The sequence below is a fragment of the Sinocyclocheilus grahami genome, unplaced genomic scaffold (assembly GCF_001515645.1).
Source record: "Sinocyclocheilus grahami isolate Dianchi unplaced genomic scaffold, SAMN03320097.WGS_v1.1 scaffold1001.1, whole genome shotgun sequence".
NCBI classification, from domain to species: domain Eukaryota; kingdom Metazoa; phylum Chordata; class Actinopteri; order Cypriniformes; family Cyprinidae; genus Sinocyclocheilus; species Sinocyclocheilus grahami.
In genome coordinates, this window is record NW_015506180.1 from 38,351 (window position 1) to 63,594 (window position 25,244).

General features: G+C 39.0%; 1 protein-coding gene across 2 annotated transcripts in view; it reads right to left on the reverse strand.

Annotated features, from left to right (window-relative positions):
• Positions 1–1,725: 1,725 nt before the first annotated feature.
• The window catches only part of sptbn4a (spectrin, beta, non-erythrocytic 4a), a 31,156-nt gene continuing 7,637 nt past the window's right edge, over positions 1,726–25,244 (reverse strand). Inside the window, exons 3-20 of one of the 2 annotated variants that reach the window (XM_016250649.1) lie at positions 23,890–24,186; positions 23,598–23,801; positions 20,965–21,054; positions 17,268–17,546; positions 16,882–17,012; positions 16,316–16,520; positions 15,362–15,607; positions 15,126–15,260; positions 11,383–11,627; positions 11,083–11,221; positions 10,261–10,345; positions 9,978–10,168; positions 7,098–8,065; positions 6,442–6,502; positions 5,171–5,424; positions 4,257–4,427; positions 3,483–3,525; positions 1,726–3,362 (exon numbers count right to left, since the gene is read on the reverse strand). In XM_016250649.1, the coding sequence (XP_016106135.1) occupies positions 2,988–3,362; positions 3,483–3,525; positions 4,257–4,427; positions 5,171–5,424; positions 6,442–6,502; positions 7,098–8,065; positions 9,978–10,168; positions 10,261–10,345; positions 11,083–11,221; positions 11,383–11,627; positions 15,126–15,260; positions 15,362–15,607; positions 16,316–16,520; positions 16,882–17,012; positions 17,268–17,546; positions 20,965–21,054; positions 23,598–23,801; positions 23,890–24,186 (4,119 nt within the window). In that variant the 3' untranslated portion in view covers positions 1,726–2,987. Of the gene's footprint in view, positions 3,363–3,482; positions 3,526–4,256; positions 4,428–5,170; positions 5,425–6,441; positions 6,503–7,097; positions 8,066–9,977; positions 10,169–10,260; positions 10,346–11,082; positions 11,222–11,382; positions 11,628–15,125; positions 15,261–15,361; positions 15,608–16,315; positions 16,521–16,881; positions 17,013–17,267; positions 17,547–18,855; positions 18,928–20,964; positions 21,055–23,597; positions 23,802–23,889; positions 24,187–25,244 lie in introns of those variants that run through there. The other variant, XM_016250648.1, reaches the window with a different exon arrangement.

Sequence of the window (25,244 nt, forward strand, 5' to 3'; positions counted from 1 at the left end):
CATGTGACTAGTAAGTCAAATCTCAAATAACTGCCCTGATGACTTGTGTTCTACCCGCTTAAATGATAGAAGTACTTGCGCTGTCCAATCTATAAAGACTGTGTCTGTTCCCCGAATAGTGAGGTCAAAATATAAATTTAATGCAGGATCTAGAAAAAATCTGATCGTGATTAAACCAGAACAATTTAAAATAAATGAACAAAAACCATTCAAAGCAAAAACTGACCACGTGGTCTAAAAATCACAGACAAATATGTGGTTGTAGTGACCCTGTAGGTCAACATTTCTGGGTTTAAAAAAGGTAAATTGAAGAGTTCAAATAAAAATTATTTTAGCACTGCAATTCCTTTGCAACACTATCCTCATGTGGCAGCTTTAAGAAATGCAGGGATCATGTTTTTTTTTCTCTAATACTCCAGATTGATGTTCAGGGAGAAATTGTGCTTTTTGCAGGCAGACCATAGTCAAGGTCACTCTGTAACAAATGTTGGATACGTAGAAGAGACAAAAATGTAAGTAAAACAAGTCATAACATATCTGTTATTTTATGCTTTGGAAGGGGAGATTTGGTAAACTGGTTGTAAAGCAAAAACTGACCACGTGGTCTAAAAATCACAGACAAATATGTGGTTGTAGTGACCCTATAGGTCAACATTTCTGGGTTTAAAAAGGGTAAATTGAAGAGTTCAAATAAAAATTATTTTAGCACTGCAATTCCTTTGCAACACTATCCTCATGTGGCAGCTTTAAGAAATGCAGGGATCATGTTTTTTTTTTCTCTAATACTCCAGATTGATGTTCAGGGAGAAATTGTGCTTTTTGCAGGCAGACCATAGTTAAGGTCACTCTGTAACAAATGTTGGATACGTAGAAGAGACAAAAATGTAAGTAAAACAAGTCATAACATATCTGTTATTTTATGCTTTGGAAGGGGAGATTTGGTAAACTGGTTGTTTGGAGGTGCTTCAGCAAAGGTCAGACAGAGACATACACAGCAACAATTTGGTAACAGACATTCATTCACCCTCAATCACATTTATCAGACACAGAGATACACAGTGCAAAACAAGTTTAGTCTCTAATTATGCAGTTTCTATGACAATGATCAAAGACATCCAATCAGTAGCAGATTTGACTCTAAGCCCGATTGCAGGGTGTGCGACTGTTTTCTGTTGTCATAAGGTATGTGTTCTGTGTTGTGACAGCTACTCACTGTTTGAAAGCAAGCACACACAATCAGCTCAGCTTTTAAATCGCAGATCAATGTTTTACTGGAGCTGATCAGGGGTCAAGTGTGTCTGTATCATGAAAACGAACAATCTGTAAATGAGTGTTTTATTCCACACCGTTTAATCTCCATTTCAGAAATTGGATTTAGTATGATGCTGATATTTGCTGTTGCATAGACAATGAGGCCAGTCAGAAGAACAAGTCTGAGCTAGATAGGAGAAGCTTGACCTCACCAAAGTGATTTACAGATTAAATTGAAGCCTTAGGACCATCATTACAAATAAGTGGAAAAAACACCTTAAAAACACTAATTTATTTATTTTTTATTCTGATACTTTTATTTTTATGATATCTGTGTAAATATAATTTGCACCCATATATTTGAACTATTTTAAGGGGAAAATCATTGTCTTTGTCATAGGAATTGCAACAGCTGTCAAGAGACATTTTCTTAACATTTATATTAAACACAAAACAGTCTCTGATGAGGGTTTTAATGGTGTTTTTTTTTTTTTACAAGTATCCTGATCTTTTGCCCTGGTCAAAACAAACAAACCGTAAACAGTAAAAGTTGCATTTCCGTATACAAGAGATCCTGGAAAAGGAGGCTAACGCACATATTTACCATCTAAATTCAGCCAGGGGCACTTTAAACAACTCTGTTTAACTTGTTACATTTTCATAGGTTGATAAAAATGATTTTATTTTTTTTTTGTAATTAGACGCTGCAGCTCATAGAAGTAAATCTCGTTTACTAGTATATATACAAATATATATATATACAGTCTTTTTCTTTATAGCATGACAAAGTCACAGACACCCTATTTTATGTGTACTAATCATTTTACAATCAAAGAGTGATGTAAGGGGGCAGAGATGATAAAAAGCAGCATATTTGTACACATACTGGGGTGTTTGATCGTACTTCCTCTTAGTTCTGGGAAGAATAACCTTGCACTTTAAAATTGTATCATGATAACCTAATAAATACGATCAATGAGGTTATACATAGTACATTTGATCTCCTTCTGGACGGTGCTGTATTCACACACACATACACACACACACTGCCACATTATATTCACATATTGTGATCGAGACTCTTCATCGGGTGTAATTCAGACTGAATCACACTCACCACAGTACTGTGAAGCATCTCGCATGATTAAAACCATTACTACAAGCAGCAAGTGGAAGACTTGTGTGGCCTCGGGTGAGAGAATGGTATTCCATACCAAACATTTTCCCATGATGCACTGTGCGTGTTCGTGTGTATGGATGCCGATCAGGAGGAACACTGTCCCTACTACCGCACCAGATTTCTCTCTGAAAGACTTCTGTCACTTTCTCTCTCGCACACTTGCTTGGAAGTGCAGAGCAGCTAAAACAAGCGGCATCGGTTACTACGTACAGTATATTGCTTCGAGAAAACGTTTCTAAAATATTAAGAGGGCTATAGTCATCCTCAATAATCTAAAGTGCCTTTTCTGTGAGAGTCAAGCAGGGCGGCTGAACTGGCCTTCTGATGCTGGGATACGTTCATATACTGTTCTTTTCATGTTCTTTCACAGATGTTCTCTTCAACACATTGGCACACGCACACAGACACACATCGACACATTCAAGGGACAATTACGTCTGTCCTGAAATCAGGCTGTCAGGACAAACAGAGCAACAGAGACAGAGAAACACAAGTCCTGTCTTCTCTCTGGAAAGATTTTGTGATGGATGAGTAAATAAAGGTGTAGAAGGATGAGTCATTTGCTTTTTCCCGAAGTGCTGGAACCCCTGGAACCCCTGGAACCCCGGTCTCCTCTCCAGCCCCTCTCTCTCTCCCCTCGTTCTCCCCTCTCTCCTCTTCCACCTCTATCTCCATTCTCCTTCTCGGACGTGTCCCTCTTTTCTGAGCTTTTGTCCGATGCTTCTATTTTATCTGATCGGTCTGAACGCTCAGACTTCTCTGACCTCTCTGATCTCTCTGCCCCCTCGGAGGGCTCCGCCCCTTCAGAACGCTCCTTGCGCTCTGATTTGTCAGCGTCGGTGGAGGAGTTTGTGGCTTTCTCCCACTTGGCAATTTCCTCGATCTCCTTCAGGCTAGCATTGATGCTGTTGACCCAACCTTTCAGATCCTCCTGTGAGACAGAACACACACACACACTTGTAATATGGCCGCAATAGGCAGAATATTTACCAAACAATTTTGAACAACTTTTTATCTTTTTTTCACTCAGGTGGGGCTTTGTCTGACATACCTCATCCTTAGCCAGGAAGATGTAGTCCCCTTCAGCAGTGGTCCTAAAAAACATTATAAACACATACATATATACATAAAAAGTGTTAAAAGGGAAGGATCATACAGAAATAAGTGTTTTTGGCTTTGGCAAACAGTACACTGCAGTTCAAATGTTTCTGAAAGAAGTCTCTTATGCTCACCAATGCTCATCAATTTAATTAGAAATACAGTAAAACAGTAATATTGTGAAATATTATTACATTTTTAAAAATTCCATTTTACTTTATTTTAAAATACAATTTATTCCTGTGATGGCTCAGCTGAATTTTCAGCAGCCATTACTCCAGTCTTCAGTGTCACATGATCCTTCAGAAATCATTCTGAAATGCTGATTTAGTGCTCAAGAAAGTTTTCTTATTATTAATGTTGAAACAATTGTGCTGCTTAATATTTTTGTGGAAACGGTGATGCATTTTTTTCAAGATTCGTTGATGAATAGAAAGTTAAAAAAGGCAGTTATCTGAAATGTGAAGTTACAAAGTAACATAATTCTACAAAGATTTCGGTCACGTTTGATCAATTTAAAGCATCCTTGTTGAAGTGAGGCAATCCTTCATTATGTCCCACCCCTCATCATATTGTTTCAAAAGGAAATAAATCAACAAAAACTGCAAAAAGCACAGGATTTTAATGGAACCTATACTTAAAATGCACTTCCTGCATGGTTGTCATTGTTTTTGTAGCTTCGCAGGCAGTACGGTAGTCATTAAAGATCACACTGAGTTAATTTTACCTGAGAATGAACACATTCTTCTTCTTTTTATATCCGTTGGTAGTGTCAAATTCACAAATGGCCAAGTTAAGAAGTGGCTCATCGTTGTAGGGTGTGGTTTTGTGTCGTGCGTCCTTATAGAAACCGATCTCCCCTTGTTTGAGCACACAGAACAGATTTACCCACGACTTGCTGCAGGAGGTGTAGAAAGGTAGGAATAACTTTGTGAGTTACTAGGCCTCACCAAGGCATTTATTATTTCTATTAGCAGACAAACACACAAAGAACAGCATTTCTAATACACTACTGGGCCAAGACCACCATTGACAAATCCCCTCCAATATTAAAAATAGTGGTTGATCAGAATGTGGGTTTTAAATGACAGATTGATTAGTTCCCACAATCTTGAATATTACATCTTTGACTATTCTCATTGCATTTGAATGATGAACCTCAGTATGCCGTATACAACCCCAACTCTATACTGGACGTAGTATAAATTCAGTATGTAATGGTCCAGATCACTCTAAATACATCAAATTCAGTTAGCACTCACTCAATAGTTATTCACCATGCTATTTTCCATGATGTACATCAATTACCAGAATGTAATCTCTAACTTGTAAAATGGCAGGGTAAGTCATGCAGCAAGAATTTAATATACAACTTATGTAATTTATGCTGTGCATAATGTGTTTGTATACTATCTAGCAATGCATGCTATTCTGAACACAGTATATTATTTGTGGATAGCATTAGCATAATTAGCTATTAGCTTGGTAATAGGATTGCTAGTGTATTAGCAGTAGCAACGAAAAGCATTTAGCTATTCATAATAAGATTATAGTGATCAGTGGAAAAAATCATGAAAAAAAGTCAATAGAGACCATGTCAGGACATAGCAATCAGTTACTAGCAGCTAGTAAGAAACACACCTGTTTGGGCTTCTCTCTTTCCCCTCCTCTTCATGTTTCCTGTACAGGAAGCCCTCATGAAGGACAGTGTGGGTAGGAGGGTGAGGTGTGGATGGGACGCTCTGAGCCGGTGCAGAACGGGACCGCCGTGGCTCCTCGGGTTCTTTTGGACGAGGTCTTCGTCGTGGTTTGGGGCGGTCTCGAGCTCGAGGGCGATCCAGACGGCTCACTGGTGCAGAGAGGCTGCTGGGTGATCTGTACGCCTCTCCCTTCGCCTGAAAAATATTCTTTGTGAATGTATGATGCAGAATTGTTTTATTATAAGAAAACAAAAAACTGAACTATATAAAAAAAACTAAATGGGTGTATATGGAAATTAGGTGTGTTGTGCCTCACATTCTCACATTCTCAAGTGCTGTATCTTCCATCCTTAATTAAAAATATATGAATACTGTACCACACCTCCATTTATATCTGCATACAGCAAAGTCAAAGTCTGCATAAGATCAATCTTACCTGAACAATAAAACATATAGAGATACTTAAGAGTCTGAGCTGCTGACTAAAATGTTTGGGGGTCAGTCCCAAGTTTCAGAGGATGCAAGGTGACCCAGAAAGTGGAGAATTACTGAGATCACAATTCTGCTCTATCACTATTGTGCCCTTGAGCAAGACACCGAACCAAGATACTCCAGAGGCACTGTACCTGCAGTAAGACTACTCTTATTTCTCTTTGGACGACACAAATGGTAGAAAAATCCTCAACCTAAAAATCAGCAGTGTGTGGACTGATTTTCTGGAAAAAGAGAATCGCCTGAACATACACTACTGCTTAAAAGTTTGGGGTCATTATGATTCTTTTTTCTTTTGAAAATTAATAACTTTATTTTAAAAAAGAAACAGTTAAGATCTTACATTGGTACAAAAAATATATATTTCAAATAAATGCTGTTCTTTTTAACTTTCTTGAGCACTAAATCAGCATATTACAAGGATTTCTGAAGGATTATGTGACACTGAAGGCTAATGGCTGCTGAAAATATATTTAAATAGAAAAAAAAATCTTTTTTTTTAAATTGTAATAATATTTCACAATGTTACAGTTTTTACTGTATTTTTATCAAATAACCTTAGTGAGCATAAGAGTTCAATTCAACCGACCCCAAACCTTTGAACAGTAGAGTATTTCTAACTGTGAAGATGATGCATTAAAATAGTGAGGGGGAAAATGATGCATGATGTGAATTAAATCTATGACAAATATTAAATTCCAGTACAAACATGCCACATACATGGCAAGCTTCTCTCTCCTGCACTTGCTCAACAATCTCAGCCATAGTGGAACGCTTCTCCCTAAAAAACAAAAAAGATGAGAAAGCCAACTAAGTTAGATACTCATATACAGATAAGAACACACACACACACTTGTTGTTTTATCATGGCAGGGACTTTGACTTCAGTTTTTATATTGAGCTATTTATATTTTCTACACTCAAAACTTTTCTTTATTATTATTTTTATACTATTATTAATGTTTCATTAGGTTTTGCTTTTATATTTTCAGTTTTAATTTAATTTGCCTTTTAATTTTTTATGTCTATTTAGCTTTATTTTTATTTTTATTTTTATTTTAGCACTTCACCTTTTTTTATTTCAGTTAGTTGCCACGGCAACTATTCTAATGTTAGTTTAGATTTTTAATCTTAAATTTTGATTTTATTTTAATTATTTCAATGAATGAAAATTATATTTTATCATTTTAAATTAACAACAGCAAAATGTGGGGCTCTTTAACACTTACCCGAACCCTAAATGCAAACATTTTGGGGCTTTAGAAGAAAAATTTCCTTTACCAAATTTTTTTGTTATTTTTACCTCTAAGGCATCTCAGAAAGGATGTTTTGTTCCCAAAATATAGCTAAGCAAACACATATACAGAAGCACTCACCCGGATGGTCTCTTGTCAGACGGCTCTTTCCCAGATTCTGCATCGCTGGAGTCATGTTTCTGAACTCTCTGCCTACCGCTGCCCTCCTGCTCACTGGACGACTGTCTCTCCATTCTTTGACGGTAGCGTTCCTGCCTAACAATCAGCGGGAGCTCGTTAAGTCGTGCCTGGATCTCCTGCTCGCTGGAGGTCTGTCGGCCAAGCCGGTACTCTCTCTCTCGCCTCAAGTGATCCATCTGCGGGTCAGATCGGCTCCCGCGGGGGTCTCTCTGTAAACGGCTGTGGATCATCTCCAGGGAGGGGTCCAGGCCCATAGGAGGAGCTGGCATGTTTGCTCCTCCACCAGCGAGCTGGGCTCGGTGCGCCTCCAGTAAAGGTGGAACAGCTTTGTGAATGTGGTTGATTTTGGGCTGAAGGCAGTCAGCTTTCAGGTGCTGCCAAGCATATCCCATTTTGGGCTCTACCCCTACCCCCATAGCACCTAAATGGTTCAGGCTGTGGTAGCTGGAGTTGTCCTCTCCTAAAACACCCTGTTGGTTTAGTCCAGTGTAGCTGGAGCTGTTCACACCCAAGACACCAACTTGTTGGTTTAACCCCTGATAGCTGGAATTATCCAACCCTGAAACACCCTGTTGTTTTAGCCCATGGTACGAAAGACCCTCTGCCACGACCCCTGATGGCTGGTTTAGCCCATGGTAGGAGGAGCCATTCATGACAGGCGTGTAGGGGTTCAGGGTGGACCCGAGTCGTTGAGTGAGTGTGTTCACCACTGTGTGTTCTGTGGCGTACATGAAGTCCGGCCCGGGCTTGGACTCCAGTAGTGAGTCTTGAAGTGGGTTACGGAAGAGAGAGGAGGACGAAGACGAAGAAGAGGAGCTGGGCACAAGACAAGAGAGAGGGAACATCTGCCTGCTGAGGAGAGAGGAGGTAGAAGGTGGCTTGTTCAGTTCCTCCTTCATCTTCTCTGCCTGCAGATGGAGGAGAGAGAGAAAGTTACACAAAGATCTTTTAGTTCTCAGATTTCTGTTATTTATATGCAGGGCCAGTGCCACGTCAACCAGACTGTCCTGCCCCCTCAGTCACAATGAATGTGAAAAGGGATTTTAATGGTGAAACAGAAAATAAATTACAATTGCCAGGTGCATTTGTTTTGTAGCATTGAGGGGGTCATATGATGTTGCTAAAAAGAACATTATTTTGTGTATTTGGTGTAATGAAATGTGTTTATGCGGTTTAAGGTTCAAAAAGCACATTATTTTCCACATATACATTATTGTTTCTCCTCTATGCCCCGCCTTCCTGAAACGTGCAGATTTTTAAAACGCACATCGGTCTGAAAAGCGAGGTGTGCTGTGATTGGCCAGCTATCCAGTGCGTTGTGATTGGCCGAATACCTCAAGCGTGTGACGGAAATGTTACCCCCCTACCATACTATGATGCCCTGTCCGGCCGGAGCGACGAGACAAAAACATTAAAACCCATCATAAACGAGGCATTTGTTGCATCCAGTGGGGACATAATTATGGATTATAATGACTTATACTGTCTTTTTACGCGTTGCATCGCGCCGCGTAAACATAAAACCATGTCTGCATTTGTGATCGGAGAAATGACAAACAACAAGCGCTACTCTACACTGCTCAAAACTCACGTTTGAATCGCCAGTGGCAAATCCTTTAAATATGAAAAACGTACTTACAGTCTGTGAACGCTGATGTATTTGTTGTATAATTTGATGTATAAGTTGATGTATTTCCTCAGCGACCAGCACGGATCAGCTCCAGGCATGATGAAGCAGATATCGTCCTCTTTTGGAAGGCCAAACAAAGTAGTTTCGCTTTCACAACGAAACACACAGCGCCTTCACGACATGGTAGCGGCGGCAACAATACTACAGTGAGAATAAAAGTTAAGCCTTCTTTCTTTGCGTGAACATTTGGGGCGGCGTTATGCAAATCTTCCCACATCGTGACGTAGACATGTGGGGGTGTGTTAGAACGAGCCGTTTTAGGTAGGCGTGGTTGACTCTTAATTTTATAAAGAATATCTCTTTGGATTTGAGACTTTAGTCTTTGCAACTTTACCGATCTTCTTTATGCACCAAGAGCTTGTAACACACCAAAGAGAAAGGAAAAATTTAAATCGCATCATATGACCCCTTTAATATTAGGTTACTGCTTAGCAAATATTTTCACAATATCACATTTTGATTGGCACATATATCTCATTAATCTATGTTACATTGAAATTCCCGAGCCACGAAGAATGCAGATTTACTGAGTATGCTAATGGTATGATTAAAAAATTTTATCACGTTCAGTGAACTATTTAGTTTATTTTACTATATTGTTATTGTTAGTCACCAGTTGCAGTTCTGGCTGTTCTCACTTACCATTATGGTCAATAAGTGTGTTACATTACTGAAATGGTCCCAGGGAACGTGTGTTTTATAGTAAAGTAGACACAATTATTTATATTTGGTAGAAGTAGTATCATGGTAACTTGTCTGTATTCATGGTAAAACTGCTGAAATTGTGTATCTAAGACATTTATATCTGGTGTCTAAAACATGTTTATACTGTATAACAGATATCAAGTCAAATTTTTGAATATGTTGGCCTTGGCGATTTTTATTTTTAATATTAATAATATTTAATATTATCCAATGCTTTGCTACTGTGAGTTGCTCAGTAGCTTTTAGTTTCATAGTTGTAGTAACAACAGGTTTGTTTATAACTGACAAATACATGAATGGGCCACTTCATATAGCTGGGGATATTCTGCGTTATGTCATCACCCCCCTTTCGTTACTTCTGACCCTCTTCAAAGCTGTGCTGGTGCTGACTCTGTTTATACATAAATCTTTGATTCCATAATGACCTGTCGTAATGAGTTGAAATGATCCTTCCATGTGGACGCAGCCTTCCGGAATGCTTCATGTCGGCGAATCAGCTCCTCCACCTCATCTGTCCCACCCCCTGCCTCACGGGTATTTGGAGTGATTGGTTCCTTGATTGTGAGCCAGGACTGCTCCACCGATCCCAGCTGGGTAGACTGCAGCCTCTGCTGGGCTGAAGGGCACAAATAAAGCTTGTAGATAACTCTGAGGAAGGATCAGATTGGCAGACTTTTAACATTACATTAAAACAATGTCATCACTGACCTTGCTGAAGCTTCTCCCAGTGTTGTTCCCATCGCTCATTCAGTTCTTTCTGCTTTGCCATGATATACTCCAGCTTTTCCTTTACCTGGTTCAGAGGGTATGTAATCATTGATGAGCAGAACACTGATGGCAAATGATCCATGTTCAATGCAAAACGCAAAAGTGTATGCAATGCAAAAGTGCGGAACGGAAGAGAAACAAAATTTAAATCCTTATACCGCTACACTACTGTTCAAAAGTCTGGGGTCGGTATTTATTGATTTTGGAGAGAAATTAATACTTATTTAATAAGGACACATATTGAACGTAAAGACATTTATAATGTTACACTAGATTTCTATTTCAAATCAATTCTGTTCTTTAGAACTTTCTGTTCATCAAAGAATCCTGAAAAAAAAGATTTCCACAAAAACATCTAAATATCTTTTTTTTAATCATTTGAATAATATTCTACAATATAAATTTTTTTGTATTTTGGTGAGCATGACAGACTTCTTTTTAAAAAAAATCTTACAAACCCTAACATTTTGACTGGTATTGACAAATATTTGGTTGTGTGTCAAATGTTTTAATAAAAATCAGCCTCTGTAACATTAACATTAAGCTCACATAAACCCATAATCCATATAAAGGCAAAAGACATGAGCCTGGTCATTTGTGTTTTTGGAAAATGCCTTTATTAAGATTTGATGCAGTTTGCATTATAAATGTTGACAAATCCAGGTTTGAGTTAATTTTACCAGGTTAACTTTAGTTTCATGTATGTGTTTGCACATTTAAAGGTGTGAACATAGAGGGTTCAGCGTTTGAGTATGTGTGTACCTCTTCAGCTGCAGGGTTGCATGCAGCGAGCAGCATCTTTCCCATCTCCACGCAATGCACAAAGTTCTTGCTCTTGTTATCTATCTTACTCTTCAGATTCTGATGTTGGGACATCATGCCCTCCAGCACAGAGAGGTCCCTGACACGTACACAAGGACCCGCCCAACACCAAAACCCACGCCCAGACACAAACAAGAAACACGCACACACATTACCCTGATGCACACTGTCTACTGTAATTGGTTTAAATCCAATTGTATATTCAGGATAATTCAGATGGTTCTATAATTGATCTGGTACCTGGCATCGTCAGTTGAGCCAATCTGTCCCATTATTCCATCCATCCACATGCTCAATTCCCGCACCACAGCGAAGAACTGGATCTTATCGGTTACTGTGGTAACCTGTACACGGCTCCCCTCACATGCAACAAGGAGCTCTTTCCAGGCCTGCATCACTTCCTGCTCACGGGAAAAAATGGCATCTGCCTTCTCCCCGGCATAAATCGCACGCAGCTGAGCTGCGTTTTCTTGTAGTTGGCGCACCTGAAGTAAAGGTAAAAGCAATGGTAAAATTCCTTGTCTCTATTTACTGACACTTGGGGGTATCTAAAAGTATTGTCACATACAAGGTTATTTGTTATATACCAAATGCTTTTTTATTAATACGTTTAATAAAACTATAAAAAATACTTAAAATTAGCCTATTTAAATTCAATGTAATTAACAGCTACTTGTTTATCTCTTAACTTATTCTGATTGGTATTTTATAGAAGCTTGTTTCAGCCATGGGACAGAAAAATTAAAAAGGTAATTGCAACTTTTTATCTCACAAATCTTCCTCTTGCAATTCTAATACACTCAGAATTGTAAGACATAAACTAAGACAGAAAAATAAAAAAGGTAATTGCAACTTTTTATCTCACAAATCTTCCTCTTGCAATTCTAATACACTCAGAATTGTAAGACATAAACTAAGACAGAAAAATAAAAAAGGTAATTGCAACTTTTTATCTCACAAATCTTCCTCTTGCAATTCTAATACACTCAGAATTGTAAGACATAAACTAAGACAGAAAAATAAAAAAGGTAATTGCAACTTTTTATCTCACAAATCTTCCTCTTGCAATTCTAATACACTCAGAATTGTAAGACATAAACTAAGACAGAAAAATAAAAAAGGTAATTGCAACTTTTTATCTCACAAATCTTCCTCTTGCAATTCTAATACACTCAGAATTGTAAGACATAAACTAAGAATTGTGAGATATAAACTCACAATTGAAGTAGAAAAGTGTGAATGGTCAGAATCAGAATCAGAAAGAGCTTTATTGCCAGGTATGTTTACACATACAAGGAATTTGTTTTGGTGACAGAAGCTTCCACAGCGCAAACAGAATGACAGTGACAAGACACTGATAATAAAAAGAATAAAAATAGGATAAGTAAATAGGAAATAACGATATTCAAAAAAATATTTTAAAAAATACACAATATACAAAGTAGACAATAGATGGTTTAGATAGGTTTACAATAGATTTGTGTGTACAGGTGTGTTATACAGTGGGGAAAAAAAGTATTTAGTCAGCCACCAATTGTGCAAGTTCTCCCACTTAAAAAGATGAGAGAGGCCTGTAATTTTCATCATAGGTATACCTCAACTATGAGAGACAAAATGAGAAAAAAAATCCAGAAAATCACATTGTAGGATTTTTAAAGAATTTATTTGCAAATTATGGTGGAAAACAAGTATTTGGTCAATAACAAAATTTCATCTCAATACTTTGTTAAATACCCTTTGTTGGCAATGACAGAGGTCAAACATTTTCTGTAAAAAGAGGTACGTGTGTAAAACAAATAAATAAATAAATGTATAAGTAGTGTTGTGTATTACATGTTTATTGCCAAGTTAACTCTTCATGAGATGGATTGCCTGAGGGAATTCTTATGCCTGGCCGTCTTGGTGCTCAGCGCTCTGTAACGCCGACCAGACAGCAACAGTTCAAAGAGGAAGTGGGCTGGGTATAAGGGTCCAGAATGATTTTGCCAGCTCTTTTACTCACTCTGGATGAGTACAGTTCTTGGAGAGTAGGGTAGGTTGTACTAGTGATTTGCTCAGCAGTCCAGACTATCCGCTGCAATCTTCTAAGGTCTGATTTGATAGTTGAGCTGAACCAGACAGTTATAGAAGTGCAGAGGACGGATTCAGTGACTGCACAGTAGAACTGTATCAGCAGCTCCTGTGGCAGGTTGAACTTCCTCAGCTGGCAAAGGAAGTACAGCCTCTGCTGGGCCTTCTTGACAATGGAGTCTATGTGGAACTCCCACTTCAGGTCCTGAGAGATGGTGGTGCCCAGGAACTTGAATGACTCCACTGTTGTTACAGTGCTGACCATGATGGTGAGTGGGGGGAGTGCAGGAGGGTACCTCCTAAAGTCCACTATCATCTCCACTGTTTTGAGTTTCAGCTCTAAGTTGTTATAACCGCACCAGAGAGCCAACTCTTTAACCTCCTTTCTGTAAGCAGACTCATCTCAGTCCTGGATGAGGCTGATAAGTGTGGTGTCATCAGCAAACTTCAGGAGCTTGACAGAGGGGTCTTTAGAGGTGCAGTCGTTGGTGTACAAGGAGAAGAGCAGTGGGGAGAGAACACATCCCTGGAGGTCGCCAGTGCTAATGGTGTGGGTGCTGGATGAGAATTTTCCCAGCCTTACTAGATGCTGCCTGTCTGACAGGAAGCTGGTGATCCAATGGCAGATGGAGGTGGGCACAGAGAGCTGAGTTATTTGGACAGGAGGAGGTTTGGGATGATAGTGTTTAAGGTCGAGCTGAAGTCCAAAAACAGGATCCTCACATAAGTCCCTGGTCTGTCCAGATGTTGTAGGATAAAATGCAGTCCGATGTTGACTGCATCAGCCACAGACCTGTTTGCTCGGTAAGCAAACTGCAGGGGGTCCAGCAAGAGTCCAGTGATGACCTTCAGGTGGGCCAGCACCAGTCTTTCAAATGACCTCATGACCACAGACGTTAAAGCCACAGGTCTGTAGTAATTTAGTCCTGTAATTTTGGGTTTCTTTGGGATGGGGAATGATGGTGGAGCGTTTGAAGCAGGAAGAGACTTCGCACAGCTCCAGTGATCTGTTGAAGATCTGTGTGAAGATGGGGGCCAGCCGGTCAGCACAGGTTTTTAGACAGACTGGTGTAACACAGTCTTGGCCAGGTGCTGTCTTTCTCTTCTGTTTCCAGAAGACTTGACACACATCCCTTTCATAGACCTGAAGTGCAGGAAGGGGGAGAAGGGGGTTGCTGGAGGTGTTAATAGATCCATGGAGAGAAGGTCAGAATGGGTGTGGGGTGTGAGACTGGGTTTTTCAAACCTGCAATAAAACTCATTCAAATCGTTGGCCAGTTGTTGATTCTCCACAGTGCTGGGGGATGGTGTCTTGTAGTTGGTGATGTCTTTCAGTCCTTTCCACACTGATGCATAAACTGACAATTGCGAGAAAAGGAGTCAGAATGGCGAGATAAAAAGTAATGATTGTTTTTTTTTATTATTTTATCCCATGGCAGAAAAAAAAAAAAAACAGAAATGCAACATTTCAGAAGAATTCAGAAAAAAAGTTAAAATTGCCAGACATAATCTCAGAATTTTGAGGGGGGAATAAAGACTTGCGAGATGTAAACTTAGAATTCTGAAGAAAAAAATTCATAATTGCGAGATGTAAACTTGCAATTACAAGAAAAAAGTCTGAATTGTGAGATAAAAAGCAAGCAATTTACCTTTTTTATTTTTTTTATTCCATGGCAGAAAAAAGCTTCCATAGTATTCGGTGATAGTTGTAACTGTGTTTCTGAGTGTTATTGTGATCCTGAACTGAAATGGGAACCACCCCTTGCTGGGTCAGGAGGATGAACCAGACTAAGCACTTATTTATCGTGGCTGCTCCACCTGGTCAGAACAGGTGTTGTTGTGTTTTTTGTTTTTTTGTGTGTGCGTGTGTGTGTGTGTGTGTGTGTGTGTGTCTGTGTGAGTGTCAGTCTTACCTGTGATACCAGCAGCTGCAGGGAGTGCTCAAAAGAGTGCAGGAGTCTCTGCAGTGTGCCAGGGTTGGCTGAGCTCACCTGACATGACCTCACCTCTGGTAGTTGTCTCATCTTTCCCTCGATCTGGACCAGCACCTACAAAACACAAACACAGCCACATTGATGATTCCTCATATTGCAATCAACTGTGAATGTGTTCAAATACATGTTTTATGGTTGTATGTGTGTTTGTATACCTCCTGACAGTCGTTGAAGAACTTGTGTAGCTGGTACGAGGCTGCAAGCATCTGCGATCTGGTCTCCATGAGCTCTAGAAGATCCGCCCAGGACTCATTCAGCCCATCTTTCCACTCTGCAATGGTGGCAGCATCAGAGTGACTGCAGTCAATCATCTCATTCACCATCTTATTGACAGAATCCATCTGTTTCTGGCCGACTGCACGTGTCTCAGTCGAGAATTGAGTAAAGCTGCTCTGCAGAGCCTAGGAAAATTAAACAGCACAAAAACGACATGTCAGAGATGAGTTCACAGAAGCTTTTAGTAAAACAGAAGGTTCAACATGGCAAAACAATAGCACGTGACTTGGTTTTATCCATTTGACGCATTAAATGTGGTATCGAGAGTTTAGAAGACTTTAGAAATTATGCATTTTCATTCAACAGTATCCCAAACAGCAATTTGGTTTTTGGTTAACATTATTTCCAGCCTAAGTGACATCAGCAGAAAAGGAAAATTCTTTCAGTGGCATAGTAATGAAAAGGGTGATTAATAAAGTACACAGGGTACTGCATTGATGTCGGTATACTGCATCCTGAGTTAGAAACACTTTACAGTGTGTGTGTGTGTGTGTGTGTGTATGCGTTTTTGTGACAAATGAGGACATACATTTGTATAATGACAAAGGTATGACATAGGTATTACAAGGAGAAGGTGACTTTTCAGGACATTACCCCATGCCCCCACGTTTCAAAACGCTTATAAATCACACAGAATGGAGTGTATTGAAAATCTGAAATAGCACAAAGTTTCCTGTAAGGGGTAGGTTTAGGGGTAGGGTTGGTGTAGGGCAATAGAATATACGGTCTGTACAGTATAAAAACCATTACGCCTATGGGATGTCCCCACTTTTCACAAAAACAAACCTGTATGTGTGTGTGTGTGTGTGTGTGTGAGTGTGAGATGGTGATACCGTGACGTGCTCCAGGTCCTGGCCGAGTTCAGTGGAGCTGGCGACAGCCTCCCTCTCAGAGATCCATTTCTCCAGTGCCTCCACCTCTCGCTTCAGCTGATACAACCAGTATTGCTGCTCCAGCTTTGTTTTCCTCTGTTCCACCAGGTCTTTTAGAGATACATATAGCCGGTCTATATGAGCCTGCTGTTTGGTAATTTGCTCACTGAGGGAAAGAGAGGAGCAAGAGAAAGAAAGAGACAGACAGCAGATAAACTAATTCTGGTTACACTCCATTACATCAAATACCCAAATTTTGGGGTCAGATTTTTGAAAGATGTCACTTATGCCCACTAAGGGTGCATTTATTTGATCAAAAACACAGTAAAAACAGTGGCATTGTGAAATGTTACCACAATTTAAAATAACTATTTTCTATTTTAAAATGTAATTAATTCCTGTGGAAAGCTGAATTTTCAGAAGCCAGTACTCCTGTCCTCTGTGTCACATGATTCTTCAGAAATCATTTAGGGTTTTTTGCAGAGTGCCTGATTTGGATGCAGTGTTAGTCACACATCTTTATTTACCTGTCTGGATGTCCCAACTCAAGCATGCGACGACACTGCTGGGACAGTGAGCTCACTGTCTCTGCATAATTCTCCACTGTTTGCTCTAAGGCCAACTGCTCTTTTAGTAACCTAAGAGTGCTGGCCTCGTCCTACAGACAAAGAGGAGAGAGAGTGAAAGAATAAATCTTGGTTTACAAAGTGAAAGGCAAGCAGACCACATCTTATTGACCACAGTTTACAACCCTACTATAATCTCTACTAAGAAGACTTTTGATAAACACACGTAAAGACGTCAGTGTATTAACATACTGTAATACATTAACTCAACATTCCTGAGTATTGTTGTATAAATAAATGGTGTCATTTAAGTTATAGATGGATTGAGTTTTTGGTACAGTACATACATTTCCTTTCTCCTCATTGAGGACCTGAAGTTTCTGTCCACTGAGCCAAGATTCCGCCTTCGCTGCCTGGGTGTAGTACTGTTGGGCGTGGTTCACGGCATCTAGCATCACTATGCGACGTTCCATCTCTACCTGAAGCACCTCCCACAGCTGCCTCACATGCCACGCCCCCTCCCGCACAAGCTCCACCTCTGGGGTCCGCAAGGCAGCAACGGCCTCCGCCCTTTCCAGCACCTCCTCGACCCGCCCCCTCTGAGCCTGTATCTCCATCTGCAGCGCCTGCATGTCCAATCATACACACAAGTGAGCTGTCAGTCAAAGCTCTCCGGCCAATCAAAATACATCACTGGAATCAGAAGCCATGAGAACCAGGCTATCAAACACAGGGCAGCTATATTAAACATCCTCAGGCTTAAACCTCACTTGTATCCAGAAATCTACAATAAGACTAATGGAATATCAAACAATGACAGGTTATTAATAATAAATGAATAGTTGGCTTTTTACACTTTCTTAAAGGGGACGTCGGATGACCATTTTCCACAAGTTGGTATGATTCTTTAGGGTCTTCATGAAATGTCTGTAACATACTTTGGTTAAAATTCCTCAGTGGTCATGTAAAACAACACCCTTTTTATCTTGTCATTAACAGCTCTATTGGTGCATGTCTCTTTAAATGCTAATGAGTAGTGAATGGATTATTATCATTGTATCATTAGTTGTGTCCACACACTGCTAAGACACATTATATGCAAACACCATGTAAAAGTGAATTTTGCATCCAATGTCCCCTTTAAAACAGCATAAAAACTAAAACCAACTATATATCAAAACAAAAACTATATAGACATTTAAAAAAAAATGACAAAAACACAAAAGTACTAAAACTTGAACTAAAATTAAAATACAAAACATAAAATATAAACATTCAGGTTTACACCAAGAATGATTAAAAAACAGGCTGAATGAATTGAATGACAGACTCCAAAAGGCATTTGTATCATATTTGGCTCTTGACCTATAATAAAGCACTGAGATACATCAATTCCCAGACCTCTCATTTACTCTGCTCCCTTTGTCTTTTATAGTCTTATAGTTGACAGGTGTTGACAGGAAATATCCTCTTACATCATTTTATGAATGTACAAATACTAAGAACATACAATGTAGAAGTTACATCAGATGAGTTATATTATATTTTTGATGCATCTGGAGTCCCAAAACAATACAAAACCTTCATTGTCTCAGTGCAAAGTCATGTGATCAATGCTAACCTTTCAAATTGATTAGATGGACACTTTCTCCCAAAAAATGTGGGTAGGTGGACATATGAAAACCTGACTAAGGTGATAGAAATTTTGTGTGCATGCTATGCCATTCATAATGATTTTAGCATTAAAGCTAAAGCTGTTAATTTAACACATTAATTTAATGTGACTATCTGTAAAAAGGAAGCATATCCCACTGTGGGTTTTTTTATTCTTTACCACAGAAACACCACTGCCTGCCTAAGAATGTACTAGAATCCTATATCAGAGTTTAGAAAAGGATGCAATAGTTTTTCTATCAAAAGGTTTGTGACTCTCACCTTATGGTTCATGATTAAATGCTGGACACTCTGCAGATTGGTCCCATATTCTGTAGATGAGGCCAAAAGTAACCGATCCTGAATCCATACCTAAAGAAGCCAATATTCAGAAATAGAGGGCTTTAGGTAAAGTACATAAATAAGTGTGATATTTTCTGAAAAACACTGTGGTGCTTGCACATGCAAAAATCACAGACTGAAATAGTGTGTTTCAGAGTGGCAATTTTACACATGTGGTTCTTTTACACATGAGCAGCTCATGATCCTGTGTTCTCAGTGGCTCAGAGTGGCTCAGTTCACAGTATTTGCTTCTCCATACAAACTCATCTCTTAATTTAACTCATCTCAGGATGTGCTGTGAGTTCAGGTCACTTATAAAGTGCATTTTTATGCCAACCATCTTCCCAAACTAGTAAAGAAAAGCGCATACAAACTGGCTGCTGTCAACAAAAGAGCTTAACAAAAGAGCTCCCTGTGGTTTCCAACAGAATAAAAGCTTGATAGTTTCAAGATTAAAAATAAAGAAATTTTAAAAAGCCATAAATATTAGTATTGTACTTTTACAGTTGTACTTTAAAGGGGTGGTTCATTGCGATTTCACTTTTTAACATTAGTTAGTGTGTAATGTTGCTGTTTGAGCATAAACAATATCTGCAAAGTTACGAAGCTGAAAGTTCAATGCAAACGGAGATATCGTCTTTTAAAATTCTGGCAGTTTAATGCCTACAAAATGGCTGGTAGGGACTACAACAAGTTACTTCCCGTGTTCGTGACCTCACAAACCCAGATAAACCCCGCCCTCGGGAAAAGGCAGCAAAGGGGGCGAGGCCATGCTGCGCTGCTTTAGAGAAGAGGAAGAGAAAACTAGAGGTGCATGTAAAAATCTATTCATATATGAATTCTGTCTTCTAACGATTCTAATGGATTCACAAGTTTCAAAATCAATGTTCTAAAGCAAAGGTTCTTAATACTGTTCCTCGCGTCCTCTCTCTCTCTCTCTCTCTCTCATTCAGCTCAGCTCCAGCAAATAACTATTACAATTGTACACTTATTTTCACATAGCTATGAGAAGCGTTAGACATGGATGCTCGTGCAGTTGCCGTACTGTATTAAAGCTTTAATCAGGATAAAACTGTATATTAAAAGCTAACATAAGCAGTAGCATTTACAAATAACAGCGTATCTAAAAGTATGAGACAACAACAAACAAAAAAATGGATTATTATCATTGTATCATTAGTTGTGTCCACACACTGCTAAGACACATTATATGCAAACACCATGTAAAAGTGAATTTTGCATCCAATGTCCCCTTTAAAACAGCATAAAAACTAAAACCAACTATATATCAAAACAAAAACTATATAGACATTTAAAAAAAAATGACAAAAACACAAAAGTACTAAAACTTGAACTAAAATTAAAATACAAAACATAAAATATAAACATTCAGGTTTACACCAAGAATGATTAAAAAACAGGCTGAATGAATTGAATGACAGACTCCAAAAGGCATTTGTATCATATTTGGCTCTTGACCTATAATAAAGCACTGAGATACATCAATTCCCAGACCTCTCATTTACTCTGCTCCCTTTGTCTTTTATAGTCTTATAGTTGACAGGTGTTGACAGGAAATATCCTCTTACATCATTTTATGAATGTACAAATACTAAGAACATACAATGTAGAAGTTACATCAGATGAGTTATATTATATTTTTGATGCATCTGGAGTCCCAAAACAATACAAAACCTTCATTGTCTCAGTGCAAAGTCATGTGATCAATGCTAACCTTTCAAATTGATTAGATGGACACTTTCTCCCAAAAAATGTGGGTAGGTGGACATATGAAAACCTGACTAAGGTGATAGAAATTTTGTGTGCATGCTATGCCATTCATAATGATTTTAGCATTAAAGCTAAAGCTGTTAATTTAACACATTAATTTAATGTGACTATCTGTAAAAAGGAAGCATATCCCACTGTGGGTTTTTTTATTCTTTACCACAGAAACACCACTGCCTGCCTAAGAATGTACTAGAATCCTATATCAGAGTTTAGAAAAGGATGCAATAGTTTTTCTATCAAAAGGTTTGTGACTCTCACCTTATGGTTCATGATTAAATGCTGGACACTCTGCAGATTGGTCCCATATTCTGTAGATGAGGCCAAAAGTAACCGATCCTGAATCCATACCTAAAGAAGCCAATATTCAGAAATAGAGGGCTTTAGGTAAAGTACATAAATAAGTGTGATATTTTCTGAAAAACACTGTGGTGCTTGCACATGCAAAAATCACAGACTGAAATAGTGTGTTTCAGAGTGGCAATTTTACACATGTGGTTCTTTTACACATGAGCAGCTCATGATCCTGTGTTCTCAGTGGCTCAGAGTGGCTCAGTTCACAGTATTTGCTTCTCCATACAAACTCATCTCTTAATTTAACTCATCTCAGGATGTGCTGTGAGTTCAGGTCACTTATAAAGTGCATTTTTATGCCAACCATCTTCCCAAACTAGTAAAGAAAAGCGCATACAAACTGGCTGCTGTCAACAAAAGAGCTTAACAAAAGAGCTCCCTGTGGTTTCCAACAGAATAAAAGCTTGATAGTTTCAAGATTAAAAATAAAGAAATTTTAAAAAGCCATAAATATTAGTATTGTACTTTTACAGTTGTACTTTAAAGGGGTGGTTCATTGCGATTTCACTTTTTAACATTAGTTAGTGTGTAATGTTGCTGTTTGAGCATAAACAATATCTGCAAAGTTACGAAGCTGAAAGTTCAATGCAAACGGAGATATCGTCTTTTAAAATTCTGGCAGTTTAATGCCTACAAAATGGCTGGTAGGGACTACAACAAGTTACTTCCCGCGTTCGTGACATCACAAACCCAGATAAACCCCGCCCTCGGGAAAAGGCAGCAAAGGGGGCGAGGCCATGCTGCGCTGCTTTAGAGAAGAGGAAGAGAAAACTAGAGGTGCATGTAAAAATCTATTCATATATGAATTCTGTCTTCTAACGATTCTAATGGATTCACAAGTTTCAAAATCAATGTTCTAAAGCAAAGGTTCTTAATACTGTTCCTCGCGTCCTCTCTCTCTCTCTCTCTCTCTCATTCAGCTCAGCTCCAGCAAATAACTATTACAATTGTACACTTATTTTCACATAGCTATGAGAAGCGTTAGACATGGATGCTCGTGCAGTTGCCGTACTATATAAAAGCTTTAATCAGGATAAAACTATATTAAAAGCTAACATAAGCAGTAGCATTTACAAATAACAACGTATCTAAAAGTATGAGACAAAAAAAAACAAAAAAAAAGCTGTGCTTGCACAGGTTCTGCACGATCCTCTTCAATAATATCCTCTGCTTCTCAATCGGGCTCAACTAATAAGCGATATTAACAACGCCTTTGTTTACAATACAACCGGAGCACATGCCGCTGAGGTGAGGGGCAGGACGATTAGACGCGCACTAGAGGCGGTTTAGCAAATCACAACACGCTGAGCTAGCTAACCAGTCAGAGCCCATCGCCTATTTCTGAGGGAGGGACTTCATAAAAGCAGGAAATTGATCAGCGTGTTTCTCAGAGAAGGGACAGAGCGGTGTGGAATAAAGGTAAAGTATGTGAAAAATTATGCGTTTTTTTTTTTAAACGAAGCATTAACACATGTTAGACTGCACCCCATAAACACAATCAAGCCTAGAAAAAAACACTGAACCACCCCTTTAAAACAAAATTTTATTTTTTTCTTAAATAATCTGCTTTTTTAATTTTATAGTGAAATATTATGTTAGTAATATTTATATTTAATATTTTATGTAATAATAATAATAATAATAATTACTACTATGATTAATATTATTAGATATTTATATTGATATTGTGACAAATGGGGGCGGGCCCGAGAGCCGTGGGAATGGAGCGAGGTCGGTGGAGTAATTGATAATGAGCGACACCTGCACCACTCACCGGTCTCGAGTCCCACGGAGGAGCTCCGGAAGGATAAAAGGAGGAGTTACGACAGTGAAAAATAAAAGAGGACCAGGCCTGGACTTTATTTTGTGTTTTGTGTGCGGCAGTCGTCTGCGAGGGGCTGCCGCTTTACTTTCATTTTGTGTTTGTTTATTTTATTAAAGTTTTGTTTAAATGTTTGCCGGTTCCCGCCTCCTTCTTCCCGTGACTACGAATGTTGTTACAGATATAGAATCACAACATTTTTGGCCAAATTTTGCAACCCTACAAACACAGCAAATCTGGAGCTTTTTTTAAATCACATTTTAGTTCGAAATCACAACTTTTATCAGAAAAATTGCTATTCGTTTTTTCTCAGATCATGTTCTGAGTATTTTTAGCATGTCTTTATGCAACTGCTAGGAATTAATAGTTGGCTGCTAACATTCTTTGGAGTTATTAAGTGAATGGATTGGTATGCTGTACTGGGTTGTTGATCTCACCCCAACATTATATGATATTCTGGTTCCTAAGTATGGTTTGGGTCCCTTGAGTGGAAGTGATTTTTTCACCAATTTAATTGTTCTTCTATTACTTAAAAAATGAATAACTTCACTCTTCAACAAGCAGTACAATTTTAGATATGCATCATGTCCACAGTGCGATATGTACAAATTGTAATACTTTAATACTTAATAATAGCAATGAGTAAATAATAATAGTGATGGTTGCCTTAGGAAGCATCACCAACTATATAGAAAAAAAAAAAGAAAGAGACACTTACAATCTCATCCTCCAGGTCTTGGGTGACTTGGTGCATTTCTTTAGAGGCAAGAAGGATCCGCCTCCTTTCCTTCAAAGGCTCAATAAGACGCACGATTCGGGTCTCCGTCATTCCTCCTTGCTCTTCTCCTTCAGGTCTCCGATGATCAGCACCAGCCCTGACTTCACCAACACCTTGATAAAGCTGCATCTGGACTTCCATTGACTAAGAGACGAAGATAAAGTGAGTTTACAAACGGATTTGAAATTTCCCAAATCAAGAAAAAATGTTCAGTGGCTGTTGCTGGTCTCACTTTTATTCTCTGGAGTTGCTGGCTGAAAGTGGGGCGGGGCTGAAGGAGGGTGGGTTGGGTGCTGTGGGTGGAGCCTAGTGTGGACGGCTGCTCCTGTATGGCATTGAGATGCTGGTCCAGGTCGCTGAGGGTGTTCGAGGGCAGGTCATTAGTGCGGTGGTTCTGAGTTTCAAACAGCTGGCGGGCCTTGACTTTGGTGGTGTTCTCCAGGTGAGACCAGCACTCTCTGATTTCCTTCAACTTCATCTCCACCACCGATCGCAACTCGGGCTGTTCATGGATCAGCTCCTCACCCTCCTACACATACAAATGTAACATAATTCGTGCATGTGTTACTGCTCTGATCCTCAAACTTCATCCTTGCCAGTTTATGCCTGTGTGTATGTGTAAAATGGAAATAGATCAAAGTAAAGAGAATATCTGTCTCTTCAGAGCCATGGCTGAAGTCCAGCCTCCTAAAATAGGGCACCATCACACACACACACACACACACACACACACACACACATATATATATATATATATATATATATTATAAACGCACATACACTCACTGTCTCTCTCTCTCTCTCTCTCACTCACTCTCTGCATCAGTGTGTAAAGCTTCATTCTTCCCTGCAGAACCACATGAAATCAAATCAACTCCTCATTCTCTTTTCAAAACAATATTCATCCCTCTTTCCGTCACAGAGCTGTCACTGTGTGTGTGAACAAGTGTGCGTGTGTGCATTTGTGTTTCATAATGCAGTGCAGAATTTCTCCTTTTGGCACAAGTCGCCTGCTCCCCTGTACTGCGGAGAGGGAAATAGTGTGTGAGAGAAGGAGAGAGAGAAACAGATGGAGAAACAAAGAGAAACAGAAAGAACAGAGAAAAACAGGAAAAAGAGGATGTCTGGATGGAGAACAAAATGACGAAGAAGAAAATGATGAGACTGAAGGTGGCAATTAAAATCTGTGACAGATAGATGGTTTTAGCTGGATGCTAAAGTATTCTGACTGGTTGTTAAGCATTGCTAGGGTGTTGTAGCTGGTTACTAGGCATTGTTAGATGTCTTAGCTGGCTGCTAGAATTTTCTAGCATTGCTAAGGCAATGTGGCTGTTTGTTAGGGTGTTTGAGCCAGTTGCTAAGGAGTTCTAACCCTTCCAAGGGTGTTCTAGCCATAGATATGTATATGTAGATGTCTTATTAGCTGCTGTTTCTACTGGCTGCTATACGTAAGCCGTCTGCCATATTGTCCGTGAACACTCGAGAGCAAGCTGGCTGTGCATCTGCAAATACGCATATATGAATATATATATATATATATATATATATATATATATATATATATATATATATATATATAAAAGAAAA